The sequence below is a fragment of the Epinephelus lanceolatus genome, chromosome 9, assembly GCF_041903045.1.
Source record: "Epinephelus lanceolatus isolate andai-2023 chromosome 9, ASM4190304v1, whole genome shotgun sequence".
Taxonomy (NCBI): domain Eukaryota; kingdom Metazoa; phylum Chordata; class Actinopteri; order Perciformes; family Serranidae; genus Epinephelus; species Epinephelus lanceolatus.
Window position 1 is genome coordinate 2,889,780 of NC_135742.1, and position 22,271 is coordinate 2,912,050.

General features: G+C 41.2%; 1 protein-coding gene across 1 annotated transcript in view; it reads left to right on the forward strand.

Moving 5' to 3' along the window:
- Nucleotides 1–20,622, forward strand: part of snx2 (sorting nexin 2) — a 34,856-nt gene extending 14,234 nt beyond the window's left edge. The window contains exons 6-15 of the mRNA XM_033619246.2: nucleotides 1,108–1,249; nucleotides 2,610–2,688; nucleotides 4,837–4,912; nucleotides 6,922–7,035; nucleotides 7,918–8,011; nucleotides 8,125–8,330; nucleotides 11,099–11,242; nucleotides 15,440–15,520; nucleotides 15,616–15,687; nucleotides 18,020–20,622. Coding sequence (XP_033475137.2) covers nucleotides 1,108–1,249; nucleotides 2,610–2,688; nucleotides 4,837–4,912; nucleotides 6,922–7,035; nucleotides 7,918–8,011; nucleotides 8,125–8,330; nucleotides 11,099–11,242; nucleotides 15,440–15,520; nucleotides 15,616–15,687; nucleotides 18,020–18,070 — 1,059 coding nt within the window. The 3' untranslated portion in view covers nucleotides 18,071–20,622. The remainder of the gene's footprint in view (nucleotides 1–1,107; nucleotides 1,250–2,609; nucleotides 2,689–4,836; nucleotides 4,913–6,921; nucleotides 7,036–7,917; nucleotides 8,012–8,124; nucleotides 8,331–11,098; nucleotides 11,243–15,439; nucleotides 15,521–15,615; nucleotides 15,688–18,019) is intronic.
- Nucleotides 20,623–22,271: the final 1,649 nt, after the last annotated feature.

Below are 22,271 nucleotides of genomic sequence, written 5' to 3' on the forward strand. Positions count from 1 at the left end.
AATTTTCATGAAATTTGGTGGGTATGATGTAGGGCCATTCCTGAGGCCATATATGGAAGGTGGTCATGACGGGTCAAAGAGGGCGTGGCTTATTACAAGAAAAAAAAAACATATTTATTTCAGCTGAACTATTGCACTGAGGACTGTGAAACTTATGTAGTACATGTAGAATAGGACTCAGACCGATTAAACCAAAAATTGCGCACATACTCCACTAGGTGGCGCTATAACAGATGCAAACGCATTTTTTCCTGTAACCTTCACATTTTAAATCACATAATCATAAACTTTGTATCCATGTATTCCCTAAATACAGCTGGACTTTCTGACATAGGCCCCGCCCACTTCCGCCACACTCCGCTAAGTTGCCACACGTCCAAAACCTACTTTTTCAAACTCCTGCATGAAACTTGGCACGTCGACTCTCAAGATGGACCTGATCTAAAGTCTAAAAGAATTTTGCCCAGTCAAAAAATGTGCGAATTATTAACAACAAAACATTTTTGCTAGCTAAAATGCACATATTGTTTCATATTTTTGTCAGACTAAATCATATCAACATGACACTAAACACACTTGTTCCAGAGATCGTTCAGAGGCTCAGTGCCAAGTTTGGCCCAAATTGACCACTAGTTGACACTGTAAACCCAAAAATGTCACGTTTGGTAAAAGTTGATCGGATTTATACGACATTTGGTGAGCATGATGTGAGGACAGTCCTGAGGCCAGCAGCAAATGTTTGGTAATGATTGTCAAAGTGGGCGTGACTTATTGCAACAAATGCATTCAGCCTTTAGTACTTCCCATGCACTTCCCACTCCCGACTTTCGTGGGCTCCATGGGGCACGGAGGCCGAGTTGCGCGGGGAGGCTTGGACCCCGTTTATAACTACTTGGAATTCTAGTTATTATTATTGCTGCTAATGTTTTACTGCGTTTTAGAATTGATACCAAATACAATCAAGCTATAAATTATGATTTATTATTATAGGTTAAGCTACCCAGCGGTATATAAAGTCATTAAAATACAGTTTTACTAGTTGCAACACTGAAGTGATGAACACATGAACGCATCAGTAATTCTTATCTCTTTTTGTGTCTCTCTCAGACCAGCATGTCTCTGTTCAAGAGCAATGACTTCTCAGTAAAAAGGCGTTTCAGTGATTTTCTGGGTCTGCACAGTAAACTGGCCTCTAAGTACCTGCACGTAGGCTACATCGTCCCCCCCGCACCAGAGAAAAGCATTGTGGGTAAGTAAAGCCATCGTCACACACATACTCCTTCTGCTGCACTCCAGCATAGAACGGTTCCCACACTGAGGTCCAGCAGTCTGATTCAGGGGGTCACAAATAAAACACAGACTTTGTTTACTCTGATAATCTTTCTCAACACCACCATTCAAGGAGTTCGCCCATCCAGTCTACATGAGTTTTGTGGACTTGGAGAAAGCTTAAGACTGCGTCCTTTGAGGGATCCTGTGGGAATACAGGGTGCTGGGGTCACTGATACAAGCCAACCAGTCCCTGTATAACCAAGTGAGAACTGTGTCCACATACTTGGCACAAAGTCAAACAGGTTCTCAGTTGGTGTCAGCCTCCACCAGGGTTGTCCTGTCTGTGTTTGTGATTTTCATGGACAGGATCTCAAGGGACAGCCGGGAGGAAGAAGCGGTCCGGTTTGGTGACCTCAGAATTGCATCTCTGCTTTTTGCAGATGATGTGGTTCTGTTGGCTTCATCACACTGTGACCTCCAGCATGACCTGAGGTGGTTTGCAGCCAGGATGCGAGTCAGTACATCCAAATCGGAGGCCATGGTTCTCAGCAGGAGAACGATGGGTTGTTCCCTCTGGATTTGGAGTGAGTTACTGCGCCAAGAGAAGGAGTTCAAGTGTGTCAGGGTCTTGTTCATGACTGAGGGTTAAATGGAGTGTGAGGTGGACAGATGGTTGGTGTCAGAAGAGGTACGAGCACTGTGCTGTGTTCGTTTTGGTGAAGAGGGAGCTGAGACGGAAGGCAAAGCTTTCAATTTCCTGGTCCATCTCCATCCCAACTCTCACCTATGGTCATGAGCTCTGGGTAGAGACCGAAAGAATGAGGTCACCGATACAAGTGGCTGAAATGAGTTTTCTCTTTGGGGTGGCTGCGCTCAGCCTTAGAGATAGGGGGAGGAGTCAGACATCTGGAGGGAGCTCAGAGTAGAGCTACTGCTCTTTCGCATCAAAAGGGACCAGTTGACGTGGTTAGGAGGCCTCGGGGCAGACCCAGAACACGCTGGAGGGATTATATATCTCATCTGGCCTGGGAACACCTTGGGGTCCCCCAGGAGGAGCTGGAAAGCATTGCTGGGGAGAGGGACGAATAAACTGTTTTGTTCTCGATTTACAAAACAGACTCTTCATACTAAATAACATCTATTAGTTAAGAGAACTTTCTACGACCCAGGGGCAACTCTTCAACGGTTATGTGAATGTGAACATGCAACAGAATTTGCTCTGCAAGCTGTCACTGATGACAGATTGTACCTGTGCATTTGTGTTATGTTAATTAGTCGTGACCTTCCTCGACCTGGCTGTTAATCAGTTATGTTAATGAGTGTCTCATTGTCCGCAGGGATGACGAAGGTGAAGGTGGGGAAGGAGGACCAGTCGTCCAACGAGTTTGTGGAGAAGAGGAGGTCGGCACTGGAGCGGTACGACCACAAGGAAATATTAACCAAACCAAAACAGATTTCTGGCGCTGATTCTGGAGGATTTATTTTTGTTTCAGGCTGAAGATGATCAGAAAAAACATAATGTATGAAAAATTCATATTTAACAAATCAGCCCTCAGTTTTTAGATTGATCTCTGTCTCAGGCAGTCGTTGGTTTATTTCTGTTCAAATCAGTTTACCACTGATAAAAAATCCAGCTCAATCAACATGTGGTCACATCAGTTACATCGTTATTATTTGGTGATGAAGTCCTGAGCTGCAACAGTTTTTTAAAGCCATCGTCTGTGCTGCATTCAAGGACACTCTGACATCTGAGTAGTAATATCAGTTGCCAAAAAGCTCCTTTTTTATTATCATTTATTATTAGAAGCTCAAACAGTAAATACAATAAGTACCAATATATTATACAAATATACAAATACAAATATACAAATATTGTTGTAATACAGTGAAAAAATAGAGAATAACTATATTTCTCTGTGTATTGCGAGCCTTCAGAGTAAAACAGACGTCTGAATTTATGTGACTTGATTCAAGATTTAAATCTTTCTTGTTATACACAGAGAACAAGTTGCATTTCAAACTTTTAGCTCACTGCCTTTTTTCCCAAGCATTTACAAAAAAATGTTAGATAGATAGATAGATAGATAGATAGATAGATAGGGACATTCATTTTTTCACAGTCAGAAACTGTAGTTAGAAGCTCCTCTGCGATGAGAGCATTGGAAAAACACTGATTTGTTACATGAAACGTCTTTATTCAGTGTTTTTACCAGACTGAATCACCTGGTCTGTTTATTTGGAGATGAAGAGACCTCTGTGCATAATTAAACTCCCACTAAACACCTCCTGAACAATGAACACTGAAGCAATTCTGATCAGGAGAAGTTTCAGCTGGTTGCATTCCTCACCACTAGATGTCACTATATCCCCCTGAATCTGACACACTGGACCTTTAATGATAACAGTCTGTGTTGCTGCAGAAGTTTAAATCAGTCTTTTTGACATCAGACATTTTAACGTGTGTGTGTGTGTGTGTGTGTGTGTGTGTGCGCGCGCTGTAGTCATGGTAAAGATCAACCTGGTGAGAACTTTACAGGCCAAAAGGTTAAACCACAAATATTAGATACGTCATTATCACAACACACATGTTCCTGTACCTGCGTGCGTGTGTGTGTGTGTGTGTGTGTGTGTGTGTGTGTGTGTGTGTGTGTGTGTGTGTGTGTGTGTGTGTGTGTTGAATACTGAAGAGCAGGGAGGTGGGCGGGGCTGACATTCTGCTGCCCTTTACTGATGGTGTTTAATTGACAGGAAGGTCAGTCAGTGACAGCTGATGGATCTCAGAGCTGCAGAACTCCACACTGATGGACACACACACACACACACACACGCACACATACTTTAATTTTTCTTTAAATTGTTCATGAATATTTTGTTTTTCATGATAGAGACCCTCAGTTATACGAATTCCTGAATGTCTGTACTGTACGCTGAGGCATAAACACGTTTTATTAACATTTCTGTCCTCTGACTGTTTCGCTGTGTGTGTGCGACACAGCAACAGGCTGCAAGTCATTTTCAATAGAAGCCGGTGGCATAAAGCTACAAACTGACAGGGGCGATCAAAGCAGAGTTGAGCCAGCCTCAACTTTTCCAGCGCTCCAGTGCTTTGTGGTGCACACAGGGATGAAATGAGGCGGTGAAATGTGATGTTAAATTGTAGAGTGGGACTCAGACATTGATGAAAACAGAAATATTTTTTTGACCAAATACAAACTTTAGATGATGCTCAGTCGAGGTGCTTTGTTGCAAGTATCAGACACACACAAGCCGGTCATGACGTAACGACCTTAACAAGCGTTTGACCAACACTTTAACAGTGACTCAGTGATAATGTGGCTGGTCAAGCTGTCGCTGTGAACGCAGCATTACAGTATGTTTTAGAGCTGCAACATGCAGCAGCCCTCTTTAATTAGAGCTTTTCACACACATCTGAGAACCACTAAATATAAGGGACGCTACATGCTGACACCAGTCATGTCATAGAAGAAGCTGGTTTTCTTTGACAAGAAAAATAACAACGAATCTCTGGTCGTCATGAGTAATAATGACATTATCATGTTTCAGGTATCTGATGAGAACAGTAAAGCATCCCATCCTGCTGAAGGATCCTGACGTCCTGCAGTTTCTGGAGAGTTCAGAGGTAAACAACAAACAAACAAATGATGCTTCCTGATTCAGGTTCAGCAGCGGTTCTTACAGCCTTTAAAAGTCCAGTTAGCCTTGAACAGTGGATGAAAGTAAAGTCACACGTGCTCCAGTCATATAGGTTTGGATTTATTTTGACAACGTGCAGCTCCTGATAGAGTTTCAGGTTTGTTTGTTTTTTCCTGCTAGTGTTCAACCAATGAAATCTTGCCGACTAATGACCTTTCTGGTCGACTAACGTTTGGTCGACTGTTAGAGTGCAGCCGTAGTGATGGTGTTCTATCGCTGCCTGTTGGTTTGGCAGCACGTCAGTTGTGCGTTTGCCTTTTCATTTGGACATAGACTTTTTTGATAACAGTGCCTCTGCGGACGGGATTTATTTTTGAGAATGTTTTAAAAACTTTCCAGGTACATGTTGATCGGCTTCACTAGAACTGATGTTTCAGAGTGACACTGGTGGAAAGGTCAGGGGTCATGAATGATGCATCCTCTGGGAACCATTAATACCATCAGATAATAAGAAGAAGTCAAACACAGACTGATTAAATAACTGATGGACTGTCTCAAATGGGGCAAAAACAAACAACTACCCCCCAAAAAAGGCAAAAAACTCTGTCTGAGTTTTCTTCTTCTTCTTTTTCCCAACAAGCAGCAAAACGTCCCGACAAGGTCAAACCAGCGAGCCTCTAAAAACTGCCTCAGGGTTTAAGGGCCTGCGGCGTTTCCTGTTTCCTCACTTTACTGTCCACTCCGACTAAATCCTCTGTAACATTTCGTCTTGTTGGCTCAAACTGTCCTCCTCCTCCTCCTCCTCCTCCTCCTCCTCCTCCTCCTCCTCCTCTTCATCACCCCTCTCTGCCACCCAGCTAACTGTTTCTGGGATTGCGTTGAGAAGGAGCCGGCAGTTGTTGGGTCCAGAATAAATGGCCGCGTGTCACCGATTTAACAGATGAATCACTCGGACGCTTGACCGAGCGTGTCCGTCCGGCCGGCCGCTTAATGAAACACAACCAGGGGAGGAGGAGGAGGAGGAGGAGGAGGGAGGGGGGAAGGGACGGGACCAGGCTGCAATTGAAAGCTATTTTTACCCCCCCCCCCCCCCCCCCCCCCCCCCCCCTCCCGCCTCCACTCATTTACCCTCGTCCCTCCGTCAGCGAGGGCCCTGGGGACCGAGCCGTCCACCTTGGTGCTGCCGTTCCTGTTAAATGAGTAAATGAGATTGGAGGGGGGCAAATGTGCTCCAGCGTCAGAGGAAAACCCTGTATGTCTGGGGAAAAAAGTAAACTTTTCCAAAATGAAGAGAAATGAGCCTATTTTCAGATGGACGTCGGGGCGTTTTCAGACTGACAGGATGGGTTCTGAGTTGGTTTTTGCGGCTGTTAAAGTTGCTCGGCACATAAAGCGGCTGCATTAAATCTGATTGGAGCTAAAACATGGGAGACATTACAATCGGGGGGGGGGGGGGGGGGGGGGGGGGTACAGCTGTGGTGGAGGTAGAGAGAAAGAAACAAGAGAAACTGAACAGAACAGCCAGCAAAAGAAAGTAAAATCAAGGGCAAGGGCGAGAGAGAGAATTATTAAAACAAATGCGTAAAGATTTGAAATTAGTCAAACAGAGAGACAGAATTGGGGGAAATAAGGGGAAGTAAAGAGAAACAAATACAAAGATACAGGATTAAGAAGAAACAAAGAGAAATACAGACAAAACAAATGTGAAAGATGGAGAGATTTTGAAACATTCAATAACAAAATTAAAGAGCAGTAAAAGTCAGGGGAAGTTAAAGCAGAGGATGAATGAAACAGAAAAGAGTAAATGAAAGAAAAATAAGGATGAGACAAAGATGATCGAAGCAATCAGAAAATGAATGACAGAAAAACAAGAGAAGAATTGAAAAAATAAAGAAAAAACAACAACAATGGGACCAAGTCAAAGAAATAAAAACCAAACAATGAAATTCCTCCTCTTTGTTTGTTTGTTTGTTTGTTTGTTTGTTTGTCGTCCAGTTGCCGCGGGCAGTCAGCACTCAGGCTCTGAGCAGCGCTGGACTCCTCCGAATGGTCAACAAGGCCGCAGACGCCGTCAACAAGATGACCATCAAGATGAACGAGTCGGACGCTGTGAGTGAAGGAGTGAGGAAGAGGAATGATAGAAGGAAGGAGGAGGAGAAGAGTGGATAGAAAGAAGGAAAAGGAGATAGGAGAGGAGAGAAGGAGGGATGGAGGGATGGAGGGAGTAGGGGAGGAAGGAAGACAAGATAAGACAAGAAAGTATTGTTATAGCAAACAGTGGACTTTAAAAAAGAGAAGGGAGGTTGGGAGAAGGAAAGATGAAAAACAGAGGTATGGAAGGAGAAAAAAGAAGGAAAGCAGGAAATAAAAAGCAAATATGAAGTAAGGAAGTGGGGAGGGATGAAGAAAGAGAGGATGGAGGTAAGTGAAGGGAGAGAAGATCGAGAGTTGGGGGAATGATAAAGGGAAGGAAGACGTACAAGAGGGAAAGGAGAGGGAAGAGGAGAGAAGAGGTCTCAGTGAGGCTGTAGGAAAGAAGGGAGTGAAGGGAGCAGGGAAGGAAGAATGTACTTAGTAGTGTTGTTAAAGCAAAACAGTTGGAAATAAGGACGTAGAGAAGATGGAGAGGAAGGAGGAAAGGAAATTTGAACCAAAGAAGTAGGGACAGCCAGAGGTAAGGAGGAAGGCAGAAGGAAGCAAGTGAATGAAACATGGAAATAAGGAACTAGGGAGAAAGAAAGATGATGGAAATAAAGTTTGGAAGGGGAAAAGAAATGAAGGAAAGGAGGAAATAAGGACGCAAAGATGAATTGAGGAAGCAGGAAGGGAGGAAGAAAGAAAGGATGAAAATAGGAGGAAAGAAGGAAAGATGAAATAAGGAGGAAGTGATGTACAGGTGGAAGAGAGGATTACTGGTCTGTTGATTATTAGTTAAAACAGTGTGTGTGTGTGTGTGTGTGTGTGTTTTTGTATGTGTGTTGTGTGCATCAGTGGTTTGAGGAGAAGCAGCAGCATTTTGAGAATCTGGACGTTCAGCTGAGGAAACTTCACACCAGCGTGGAGTCTCTGGTCTGTCACAGGAAAGGTATTTACAACAGACAGTCATCAAAGTATTTTGAACATGAGATATTTGCGGATGCACCTCTGTCACGTACTGCATCACCAACTCTTAAATTCGGCCTCCTCTGCCTCTCTCAGAGCTGTCGGTGAACACGGCGCAGTTCGCCAAGTCGGCGGCCATGTTGGGGAACAGCGAGGACCACACGGCTCTGTCCCGAGCTCTGTCGCAGCTGGCCGAGGTGGAGGAGAAGATCGACCAGCTGCACCAGGACCAGGCCAACGCAGACTTCTACCTCTTCTCCGAGTTACTGGGCGACTACGTGCGCCTCATCACCGCTGTCAAGGTACGAGCACGTCTCACTCTGAAGCCCATAACACACCGACTGAGTCTTTGGAGCTCTCTATGGAGGCATGAACCCTTCTGTGGAGTCAATAAAGTTTATTCAAACCCAGTAATAACTATAACTGTGTTCTGCTGAATAACCGCCCTGCTGTCTGAGCTGCTGGAGCCAAACACCTGAGAGCAGGTAGGAACGAGTCAGTAGAGTAGAGGAGGAGTAGAGCAGAGATCCAGAGTAGAGTAGAAACAAGTCATGGTACGATTCATCTTTTATTGAGAACTGTGATGTGATAAAACTGTGACCTAATAATCAGTGTGTTAATCTCAAACAGAGTATGTGACATTCAGAGCATGTGAGTCGTTTTCAACATGGAGGTGCCTATCCCACTGACACTGAGTGAGAGGCAGGGTTCACCTGGACAGGTCACCAGACTATCACAGGGCTGACACATAGAGACAGACAACCATTCACACTCACATTCACACCTACGGACAATTTAGAGTCACCAATTAACCTGCATGTCTTTGGACTGTGGGAGGAAGCTGGAGCACCTGGAGGAAACCCACGCTGACACAGGGAGAACATGCAAACTCCACACAGAAGGGCGGTTGCAATCCCCCACCCCGGGTTCGAACCAAGAACCCTCTTGCTGTGAGGCAACAGTGCTAACCACTGTACCACCATGCCGCCACAATGCCACCCTGTAGTGAATAAATGAAACTAACGGTGTCTCAAATCGCATACCTCTGTACTAAACACAATATTTTGAGCACACAAGTGTGTTCACACTGCATAGTACAGGAAAATGCAGTGTACCACTGATGCACTCAAAATGGTTCAAAAGTTGAGTGTTCAACGGTCGCCATCTTTGTGACATAGCGGAAGTGACATCAGCAGGAATAACAGTAAATGTAAAAAGTTGATCTACAGGAGAATAAATATTTGAAAGCGCAACAGAAAGACTAGAGTCTCAGCTTACTGCATTTTATTCCATCATATTTTTATTTTAAATTGTCATCTGCAGCCTGAAGTTTTTACTGGGTGTCCGCGGGGTCTTAAAAAGTATTAAAAGTTGATAAATTTTAGAATTTAGTCGTCTGTGTTCAAGCAGGATAATAGGTCTCCATTCATTGCACGTCTGGCTTTCTATTTCCTTGTCAGAGATGTTTTTTAATAACCAACCAAAAACAATCAATCAATTAAAAACATGAACTGGAACTGGAACATGAAATCTTATATGCCTAACAGACATTACTTCTCGTTCTTTGAGTTTACATATGGCTAAAGGGGAAAAAAACAACCGTAAATGGACGGCATGATTAGTGTTGCGTTCAAGGTCCCTCCCAAAAAACGGGAGAAAAAAAGGCCGAATATTTGATTTTTTTTTTCCACAATCGAATCCCGTGCCATCGAACAAAGTTTTCAAGCTTCGAATTTTTTGGGTCAGCCCTAAATCCCACATGTAAGGCAAGTTGGCCTTGAATAGCTGATGTTGAGCTGTAGAGCTGTGTTACTTGTTATGACCTAAGGTGTATTTTAATAAACCTGCCTTTGGTTTAATTTATTCTCTCAAGCTTTATTCCTTCTCATCTTATCTGAGTTCTGTTGTATATTTGTGCTCCATAGATTTAATTGCAAACTACAACTGTTTAGTAAGTTAAAGATGTGTTGCAGTGGCGATGAGGTCTTAAGGTTTTTTTGGAAGGTCTTAAAAAAGTCTTAAGAAGGTATTGAAATTAACCTCAGGATTCCTGCATATACCCTGTTTTAGTTTTACACAAATCAAGAGATTTCCAACATAAATTGAAGCAGAAAAATTCACCAGAAAGCAGGAAATTAAGTGTTTGAGGCTCAAAAGTCCCCCAGTTTAACATATGACCCCTGTAATGTTCAGATGAGATGAAGCCCTGTCATGACTGTATGTGGTTTAAAGTACATTAAAATATCTAAGTCAGTAAAAGATGTGCCACTGTATGCAACTTTATTTTTTTATTAATATTTATCAGAGGGTTGCCCTTTTTTTTGCCCCTCAAAAATGTCCCTGCACAGCACTGATCTGTAACTTAGTACAGCTCACGTGTGCAGTGCGGTCTGCACTGTGCGTTGTGCCACGCTCCTCATTGATGATGCAATAGCTCTGCGCAAAACTGGGGGAAACACAGGCTGCTAGTAGCATCAAGAATCCTGAACAAAACCAGTTCAAGAGTCAGAGCTTATTTTGTGGAAAAGGGTTTTGTTCATGACGTCGTTACTCTGCAAATTGCTGCTAGACCAGTGCTCTGAGTGTCACACGCAGCTCCTTCAGTCGTGGTTATGTGTTAAAACTTCTCTCTGCATTTCACACAGCTGTTAGCATCCTGGACTTTTTTGTGTTTGACTTATTGTTCTCCGTTTCATTTAACAAATCAACTAAACAGAGTAAATAAAGCTAAAACTCACCGCAGTTTAAACAGAGGAAAACATTTCAGGATTTACAGTATGCTCCTGTAAAATATCCCGAAAACACAACAACAAAACACAGACGTTTGTACAGTTACAGGATGCAGTTCATAGATAAACTGGCCGTGAATATTTTTGGGTTCATCTAAAGCAGATGAAAAGTCAAATTTAAACAAAGTCACTTTGGTTAAGTTGTTTTAATTTGTCTCCATGATAAATAAATGATGTGTCTTGTGATTGTAAATTCAAGTCTTTGTTCAAAGTGTTTTTTTTTTAAATGAACAGTCAAGTCAGGTATTTCTGTGTGTTTTAAACTGTGTGTGTGTGTGCAGGGTGTGTTTGACCACCGTATGAAGACGTGGCAGAAGTGGCAGGACAGTCAGATGCTGCTGCAGAAGAAACGAGAAGCTGAAGCCAAACTGCAGTTCAACAACAAACCGGACAAACTGCAGCAGGCCAAAGACGAGATCAAAGAGGTGAGACGCACACACAGAGGGAGAGAAGGAGGGAGGGATGTAGACTGATAAGTTAGTAATGTTTAAAACAATCAGTGCACTGCTTAATCATGTGCAGTAGCAGTCCTTGCACAGGCACTATAGAGGCAAAGGCAGTATATAGCATTCACTGATCCTGCCCTCACCACGGGCCGCTCTGATTATCTGCCGTATAATATTAATAATTGATGTTTCTACACTGCACGGCTCAAAGTCTAGTTTGACTCAATCAGGTGAGATGCTGCTCTCAGGAATCACTCTCCCCTCTCTGAGGCTGTTGGCGTGTCCAGTCAGAGAAAACAAGCGCACCTTTGGGGCTCAGTCATGTGAAAACTTTTCTTTTTATTTGTTTTATATATAAATCTTGTTTTCTCTCAGCCCGCAGACTCGAACATGAACTCAGTACGACAAACAAGAGCAGGAGAGAGGAGAAAAGTACTTTATTAGAGCGTCTGTTGAAGCTGTCACCACACAAATTCATCCTCTCTGTCAGGAAACACACACACATATACACACACACGCACGGCTGGTGGGCTGGGGGTCTGGTATTAGAGCGGAGGAGCTGTCAGATGTGGGGTTTTGGGGGGAGGCTGCTGTCAGAAGCTGCAGACGAGGACAGATCGCAGTAGAGTTACAACCAACATTTATTTGGAGCCGACGAGAGTTTTGCCGCCTGTCAGGAGTCGGGTTTTGGTTCACGCCTTGACAACAGCCAACAGAAAACACACAGAGGCTTTTTCTGAGGCCAAAAAAAGAGTTTTACTTCACACGGCTGCTGCTGCTGCTGCTGCTGGAGGCCTGCTGAACAGCTGCTACAGAGAGACCTCTGTACACTGCAGATACATTCATGGTGCATCATCTGAAGGGAGAGAGTGATCGCCTCCATTTACGTCTGAATTCTTGCTTCTTCTCTGAGTCATAACTCAATCAGATCTCAACACACACACGACACACACATGATATTTAGCTTCATATTGACTCAGACTTTATTATTATGTCATTACTTTCAATATCAATCACAAATAAACCTCCATAAACATCCGCTTGGAAATACATGCTCTGTATAACTGCAGAACCTGCCTGACAGTCTTCACATTTTTAAGTTTTCTTCAGTGTCAAATGAATCCAGTGACAGCTCTCCGTACATCCATGAGCACACTGCGAACAGGAGCTGCTAACTGCTAACTGCTAACTCAGCGCACCTTTAATGGGGCTAATTTGCCAATGTGCAGATAAATATAAGCTACAAACATTGTGTATTTACCCCAAATAATGCTGTGTCCACAACATTTTGTTTGAGGAAAAGACATCTGTGAACATCCTCCTGTGAAGAAACTCTTCTTCTCTCCTGCTGCCTCGCTGCTGTTGGTGTCATGACGTTTTCTAATTCTCTGCACAAACCTGTCTGTTACGCTCCTCTCCGCCAAAAAAACCCCAACAACATGAGAACATTTAGAAAAGTTTGGAAGAGCTTTTGTGTCAAGGTTGACATTAAGCTGAGCTGATTATGAAGAAAATATGTCCTTCAACATGTTCTTCACCTCAACAATAAGAAAACAGCCTCGTCTCTTCTTCTTCATGTTCTTTCAGGTATCAAACAACAAAACTGTTGACAGCCTGCGTGCTGCTCCTCTGCTCTCTGTGATCACCTTTATGATCGTCTGGCTCACAGGATGCAGACTTGTCACTGGCCGCCTACAAGCGTGTCACCTTTTCCAAAATCCACGTCACAACTGTGCGAGAAACTGGTCTTAGCACTTCCATTGGCGCTGTGTGTGAAACAACCTCGGAGCTGGAAACATGCACGCTAAAATATTTGTGCGTCATGGCTGCATCCTGAGCTCAGTGTCGCTCAAGACCACTGTGATTAAAGAAATACAAACAACACAGGGCGTTTTTTTCCCTCGGTGCAGAATTAGGATGGGCTCAGCCGACGTCTCTCCAGCGCTGGTTAAAGGTCTGGTTATATGAGGCTACCTTTATGATTTGCAGGAGAGTTTATCATCAGTTATAATATCTAAGAAAAAAAAACATATCAGTGAAACTTTATTATTTCTTCATTATGAATATAAAGTTTAATTTCGTCATCGTCATGCTTCTTATTCTCTGCAAGCAACATGAAAATAGACTTATTTGACAGGACCATGATTTAGGTTTCTCATGACACTGTGATGGAGAGAAGAAGGCTGACAGAGGAAACACAAAGTCCCCGAAACTTCACTGAAATAAAGTGAAACACAGGTTTTAAGTCTGAATTAACAAATGAACTTAATGATGCTTCATTAACCTTTTCAGACCGGAGCAGATTGGCTTGGTTTCTTTCAAAAACATGGGCAGAAGGCAACGAATAATGAAAGACGAAATCTTGTCAGAAATTGGTAAAAAGTGAAAATTCAAAACAAGAAAATTAATGAAAAAAATGAGGGTTAAAAAAAATTAAGAACAAGCCAACAAACAAGAAAATGACCTGAAAAAACAGCTTAAAAAATTATAATAATTCTGTACCATAAATTTCAAATATATAACAATGACAATTATAAATATAGGTTTTCTTTAGCTATTTTAAAATAATCTTCCAAATAATTTTTTTGCAATTTCTGGGACATTTCTCACCAAGTTGCTCATTGCCTTTGTAGTGCATATTATTTCTGTCAGTGTGACTCAGTAAATTAAAACAAACACAAAAAGCTCAGCAGTTCTGCACTGAATCAAATCCAGCTTGTGTAACTCAGTGATGTAAAACACAGCAGTGTGTTCAGATTATTAACCCACACTGCCCCCTGTGGGCACCAAACAGGACCTACAGCCAGAGTCTAAATCTGCTGCTGTCTGCACACGGACATGTGTGTGACTGGTTTTAGCTTAATAAATAAATAAATAATAAAACAAACACAGAAAAACTTTAAAATTATTATTTTTCAATGTGATAAATCAGCCAAATTTGAATCAGTATTTAATGGCTCATTTCAAAGTGTCGTACAAGAACTTGGCCTTGATAAAATTATATAACTTGAACAAAATATTAATGTGAGGACAAATCTGATCGCAGAACATGTAAACACAACTTTGTGCTCAGATGGTTTTGTCGTCGGCTGTTGGCTTCACAGATTAAAGTACTGTAGGTCCGTATATTACGAGTCTCAGGGAGGACTTTCCTTTCAGTCGGTGCTTTTGTTTCTCCTCAGTGTTTGCTCATGTCTCTGGATCTTCCTCTATGATTTTGGAAGCTCTGAACATTTTTTTTCCTGCCTCTTAAATTTTGTTGCATTTTCCCTGCCATGCCTTCCTGCAACCAGGAGATTGAGGAGGTAGGACCTGCCCCGTCCGTCTGTCTGTCTGAATGTGTGTCTGTCTGTCGGTCTGTCTGTGTCCACCTGCCTGACTGCCTGCCTGCTTCACACCTTTCATTTGCCTCATTGCACATTTTGGTTTTCATATTTATCACCGTTTGAACATTTTCATGATGCTGTTTGTTTGTTTTTGGTGTTTTGTTGCGTTCCTGCCGTCAGACGGTCCACAGTCACATGAAGACATTTGTCAGTGAAGGTCTCATACTCTCAAATTGTACTGCCTGAGAGTCTTTTGCTGAACTTTAGGGTTAAAATCTTCATTTCAGGTCCAGATGTTTCCCTTAAATACCAGACAAACCCTTTCATGTGACCGTTCAGATCATGTAGTCAAACAGAGTTTTAATTTGCTTCCATTTGGCTCATAAAGCACTTTAGTTTTAGTCTTTATCCACGACAGCTTCATATAACCAGTGAATTAAGCTAATTAATCACTATTTCAGCCTTTTAAAGACTCATGTAACCAGGCGGCGGTTGTTGTTGTGTTAGTTCAGTAAATATCAATAACTTCAATTAATAAACTTCATCTACACTAAAAGTATCACCACTGATCAGCCACGTTATGACAGAGATGTGAAAACGTGTGTTATTTATTAAGTTTAAATTCAGTGCTGGTCAGATCAGAGCTCCTCATCACAATCCTGTCTGTTTCTCAAAATGAGTTTTTCCTCAGACTCTGAGCCAAAATATCCAGTTCAGTTGTATTTACACACACCAAACTTTCCAGTCTGATTTACATCTCTATTCTGAAGGTTTTTACAGAGGAGTTTGTTCTGTAACTTTTAAAATATATGTATGAACTCTAAGTGTTGTCTGTGTGTGTGTGTTTCAGCTGGAGGGGAAGGTCCAGCAGGGAGAGAGAGACTTTGAACAAATCTCCAAAACCATACGCAAAGAAGTCAGCAGGTTCGAGGTGAGACGATCTGATGGATGGATGAGAGGGGAATGAATGAGTGAATGAGCTTTGAAATAAATGTATAAAAATCTTCTCTTTTTTTTGTCGCACAGAAAGAGAGAGTGAAGGACTTTAAAACGATCATTATCAAATATCTGGAGTCACTGGTTCAGACACAACAGCAGGTAAAGACAAAGACTATATAACTAGTCCATACCCACTGGTAGCTTTGTCACCTTCTACCTATGCCAGTCCTCAATGCCTATGTGCAGTTTCACATAGATTGACCACGTCAGTGAGTAGAAAAACGTGGGACAGACAGAATGACTGACTGACAGAATGACACACTGACAGTTTCCATGATTATGTACAGCATACCATACCATGACTTAGTCATACCAAAAATTAGAAAACAACACCAACATTGGTCCACAGGGGGAGCCACAGCGATCGGTCGCATTTTAGCCATTTTGAAGCATTTTTCTGTTGTTATAGCGCCACCCAGTTGCCAATTAGAGTTAAATTTCTCCAGTCACCTTGAGGCGTCCTGTTCTACATATCTACCAAGTTTAGTAAAAATCCATATGGGGGTTAGGCCTAGATAAGAAATGAGCTCTCTAGCGCCCCCATTTTGTTTGATGGGGTCAATAATGGAGGGGTCCCCTCAGATTATGTGTGGTCATATGCCTACAAAGTTGCGTGGTGATGGGTGAAACCCTTGAGATGTTATACACCTTTATGTGATGAGCCACGCCCTCCGCAATATTCATTGCCTTATAGAAGCTCAGTTTTAGTAAGTTTTCCAACTTTTGCCAAGAGGGAACTTTAGATATTGGTCCCTAGATTATGTTCACCCAGTTTCATGCAGATCGCTCAAACTTCCTAGGAAGAGATCCATTTGAAGTGTTTTTTCAAAAAATTCAAAATGGCAGAAAATCTATATATTTTGATTGATTGATCTGTTTATTTAAGTGTCAAACACCATAATTGGTGCCCAGCCCTCATGGGCTTATTAGACACTGAACAGTAAATAATACATCAAATAATTCCACGATTACATCCATGATAACCACGTGACATAATACATAACAGAGCAAAACCTCTGAAAATAGGGACACATACAAATAAAAAAATGAAAAAAATAATTTGTTATACAGGGTACAGAATACTTTGCCGCAAGTACCATGCCTTTTCTATAAATTTTGCCAAGGCAAAAACATTATTTTCAAACAACCAACACAGAATCTCACCTTCATATTTCCAAAATAGATCAGGATTTTTTAACTGAATTGATTCAAAAAGAGAATTCCTTAAATCACCATATAAAGGACAATGAAAAACAAAATGAAATTCATCTTCCACAACCTGGAGATCACGAAATTCACACAAACGTAAATCTTCTTGTATGCCTTTAAATCTACATATATAAGCGGAAGTTATGGGTTCTTGAGGCAAATGTGTTCCTCATGAGGAGACGCATCTCTGTGCAAAGTTTCATGTCTCTACCACATACGGGGCATGAGATATGCCCATTCAAAGTTTGACATTTCAATGGGTTGCTATAGCGCCCCCCTTTGGCCAATTGATGTAATATTGCTTCATTGGCATCCTCCCATGACCCTCTACCACTGTGCCAAATTTCACATGGATTGACCAAGTCAGTGAGGAGAAAAACGTGGAACACACACACACACACACAGAGTTTTCATCATTATATAGTAAGATAATCACATTGACTTATACTGTTAATAATAGCTAAATATAAACTTATGTAAATTAAAAAAACAAAAAAATAAAGTCTTACAAAGATGACCCAAAATGTGACATAAGTCAGTGGCTGCAAATATTAAAATCTTTTCATCAAATTTAAATTTAATTTTTAGTTGCACATGATGTTCAAAAACATGAACATTGTAAATCTGATAAAATAAAAATCCTTGAGACGTCTCTTGTGAGATCGGTTAAAGTCAAATTTCCTTCAAGAAAAAGGCAATTTTAGTTCATTTTCTGATTTAATAAGGACATAATTCATACATTATATAAAATTACACATATGAAATAATGTGAATCGTAGCTTTTTATGTATTTATTTACTTGTTTTAAGGCCATCAAAGACAAATTGCAAAGTGCTTTGTGATTTACAGTGGACAATAAAGTTATTCTAATTCTGAATATAAATTTAAATGCACATTCAATTTCATTTTTACTGGTAGTGGCAGTGCTACTGTGCGAAGTAGTACTCAGAAAATTTTTTGTGACTGACTTTTAATATTCATTTTGGCAGTTATTTTGCATTTTCAAAGAGAAAATCTTTGATTTTGAAATTTAAAAATGAAGTTTGTGACACATCATGTGCACACAGTGTTCAGTTTGATGAAATGATTTTAGTTTACTAGTGGCAGCCACAGTACATTAGAGTGGAATATGATATATAAGATGGTTTACATGTGAAGTTTAATTCAATGTAATATAATGAACGTCTATGAAAAGTGAATAATTTCCTTTTTTCCTCCGCAGCTGATAAAATACTGGGAGGCCTTCTTACCTGAGGCCAAGGCCATCTCATAGAGTCCACACACACACACACACACACACACAACAGACAGTCCTGACTGGCTCCGGTCAAACTACACTACCCATAATGCACCAGTCCTCCCAGCTCACCCTGCTCCTCCTGTTTATGCCCAGAGTGATGAAGACAAGTGAAGGCAGCCAGTCAGCTCCAAGGGACTTTTCTGCAGTAAAAAAAAACATCAGCAAGAAAACTCTTAACTTTACACTTCGTCTTCTTTTAGTCCTCTTTTTTTGTCTCTGCTGAACTCGTGTTGCGTTCATGTCCCCCCCCCAGTAATTGTTCTCCTGATCGATGCTTTTACACTAACGCTGTAATGCTAACAACAGTTTTGCACTCCTCGTACTTTTCCTTCTTCGTATTGTCAGAATTCAAAATTCAAAAATGAGAAAAGAAACTTCCTGCGTTGGATTTTTTATAAACATGAAAGTCAGAAGCTCATAATCCCGTACGACATGAACGCAGCATTAGTCATGACCCTGGTGATGGGTTTCCTCTCCAAACAGATTCACACATGGTGCCACTTTTTACAACTTTGAGCACTTTGTTTATTTTTGCCACCAGACACAAAGGGAACGGGTGAGTGTGGTCGTGGGCGGAGGAATCTCACTCTGTGAATTTGTATTTGAGTTTATTTGTAAGGAAAACCTCGATACTCCGCAGCAACAACAGATAGGTAAAGGAAATCATGTTTATTTCCCTCCATCAGTTTGGTCTTTGTGTGCATGGAAGCACATTCTTGCCATAAAATTTAAAAAGATGATGAAAGTCAAAGCAAATTCAGAAAATCTTGAAAGTGAACTTATTTAAAATTTTCCCTGCCATGTCCCGCCTGGCAACAAAACCATGAAGCTATTCGATTGGACGTCTTTTGCTGTGATCTCTGGGAATTGTAGTTGACTTCTCTCCTAACACGATCTTGAAACTTTTGCTTTTTTTTTTTTTTTTTTGTTTTTTTTTTTTTTCTTGGTGGAGCAGATTTTCTCTCTGCTCAGTGTCTGTGTTTGAAACCAGGAATGTGAAGATGTTACTGCAGGACGCCTGCAACCACCTGTCCAATTTTATCCATAAATAACATTTCAGCATCATGGGACTTTTATCCATCGCTCTCAGAAGTTATGCTAACAGTGCTAACAGCTTTTTGTTACAGCAGGTAACCATGGGAACCACTAAACTCCACTAAAACCCCCAAAACCAACCTTAAAGTCTGAATATCTGCAGTTTTATTTTGAAGTTTGGAACGTGAGCTGTGAAACTGATCTGGAGTCAGTGATGAAGGACGACTGACTGCATCCTGTTGTGATTTTGTGTCTTGTATTTCCTGTCACCAGTCCAATCCCCTCACTTCCTCCGTCACTTGCATTTCAAAACAAGAGTCTTTGTTTTTGTTGCTGTATGATCGCAAGTGAAGGCAACGCTTTCTGGTTTCTGGCCTCTCTGAGCCAACGAGAGCCGAGAAGGAAGAATCTCACTTTGTGGTTCATTTCACTGCTGCTGTCTCCTGAACATTTCCAAACTTGGAAAGTTAGATTTTCGCTCGATAGAATCACTTTGACTTTACTCTGAGTTTATTCGACACATTCTCACTCCCGGCTCGTCAGATACCAACACTTGGTCAGTGGCCCGTCATGTCAGAGTATGACGCACTAAGTACACCTCCTGCGTCAGTTTTGGACGTTCAGGGAAGGCGTGTCAATTGACGCCTGTTACGTACATCGTCTCTTTTCAAAATAAACTTCTGTTTACAAAGAAAATGCAGTTTCTGCTTGCTGCATGCATGCAGTCGCTTTCAAAATAAATCAAGAACGTTGGTAAAAAACGTCATATTTTTAGATTTACTTTGTTACGTTCAGGCAGCAAAAGCATGCAGTTTAGCTCATTAAATAAATTAGTTTGTTGTTCACCTCTTCCACCAAAATTAGCTCCTGTACGTGTTTTTTTTTTTTAAAACAGGAAAAACCCGCTAAAATAGGTGATAGACTCCTCTCCTGTTACCAGTAGACCTCAGCTCTGCAACAGACGAGTAGACGTCACGTTCAACATCACAGACAGGCTGGGAAACAGGTTAGTCAGCAGTAGAAAGCAGCATGGAGGCCTGTGAAGACTCTACTGTGGTGACTTCATTTTATTTATCCGTTATTCAGTTGTGTCTTTTAAGCTTGGCGCAGACTCATTTGGAACGTTTGAGCGCCGCTTGGGCGGAGACAGATGTTATTTTGTGGTGCTGCGTCGCTGCATCTCGCCGATTAAGGGGCTAAAAGTAGCGCGTTCACCTGTATGTTGTTTCCATCAATGCCATTTGGAGCCGATAAACACCTGTGACTACTTCAGAGTCCCTTGTAGCCTTAGTCATTCAAAAGCCAGATGATAGCCGGTGTTAGTGGGTTTTTTATGCCGTGGAGAAGAGGATTACTAACCTGATGTAACATCACATGATATATGTCACTAGCATAGCATGGTGCACAAACTAACACACTATGTTGTTCTTAAATAACTGGACTGACTTTTGGTCTCACACTGGACCCATCCAGCTCCCCTCCTCCCTGCCTTATGCTCACTGTCTCGCTATTTATGCTGCGTGAGTTTCCTGGAGTGTCAGTATGAGCCACCATCTTGTACCGCAGCTAAAGTGTGCCTCTGTTCGACAGTGTCTAACGCTGATGGGCCACTGACCAAATGTCGCTATGTCTGTGGCATCATTGAAGATTTTTCCCACAGTGTCCAAAGGGAACAAAGTTTCTCTGCTGCATTACTCCTGACATCATCAGACCTAAACCAGAGGGGTACGAGAGTAAATTAACCTCTATGATGTCATATTAGATCACATGTTCAATCGTAAACCCACAGTGTGAGCAGAACCTCAGTGTGTTCCTTCCTCTTCCTCGTCGTGCTCAGAGAGGAAGACTTTGATGTTTTGATATTTTGGTTTCATTAAATTTAACAGGAAATGAAAAACAAGCTTGTTAGCATCTTTAGCATTTTTAGCTTCAGCAGCTCATGTTGCTAACAAGCTGTGTTCACTGCAGATGAGGGATGTCTTGTTGAAGAAGACTAAACTGAACCCAGAGTTCAGAGTGTTTCAGGTGTGGAGGAAGTGAGTGGCTGTCAGGTGACAGAGTGTGTGTCCGTCCGTCCGTCCGGAGAGCAGCCTCGGACTGTCTCTCTTCGTGTTGATCAGCGTGAGGGCTGCTACTTTACAGAATCTGTTCTTGATTTTATTTTGCTGACTTTAAAGCACACTATTATCAGAATAAAATCCGACATCCTGAATCTATCAGAGAAAATAAATCTGACATCTTATTAGATAAATGTAGAAATGAAAACTGGAATTATTTTCTTCTTCTTCTCAGTCCATATCTCCACTGCTCCTCAATCTTAAATCATATAACGCTGTGTTGATTGCTACCTTTTTGTATTTTATTCCATGTTTTATTCCAGATTTATTTTGCCGCCTAATGATGTGCAATGGTTGAAAACTTTCAGTTGATTTTATTTTATTTTTTTTGTCGTTATTTTCACAGATGATGAAATTCTTTATCTGAGCAGATTTTTTTAAACTTTATGTTTTGACGTGACATTCCTGCAGCGCGGCAGAGCAGACGTTTAAAAACTTTAATTACAATAAAGGAATGTATCTCATCTGTGGTTGCACTGCGTGGTTATTATTATTATTATTATTATTATTATTATTATTATATTTAATGCAGATTATTCAACTCATCTTCTGTAAAAAAAAAATTAAGGTAAGTGATCAGTTAAGGCTTTTAAAACTTCCTTTTTAAGCCTTATTCTTAAACCCAGAGTCTGTAATTAATGTTTATGTAATTATTACCCCACTATTTTTAAAAAAAAAAAAAAAAATTCTTCTGCTCAGTTTATTATTAATATTATTATTATTATTATTTTAACTTTAATTTATCTTTGTGTATGTATTTATACATTTCAAATGCTGTTTCAATTTTACTTAAAGGGACATTTCTCATACCGTAGTGTATTAAAAATACTGATTATCATCATCATCATATAAGAATTCAGTAAGATTTAATTTTACATAGACAATTATGAGTATTACTGAAAGTTTAACTCAACTCAGCTTTACTCAGTGGCATAAGCGAGTTACGATGGGCCCCAGTGCATGCTATTGTGACAGGCCCTAGTTACTGGCTATGAAGCACACACACACACACAGAGTTTAGG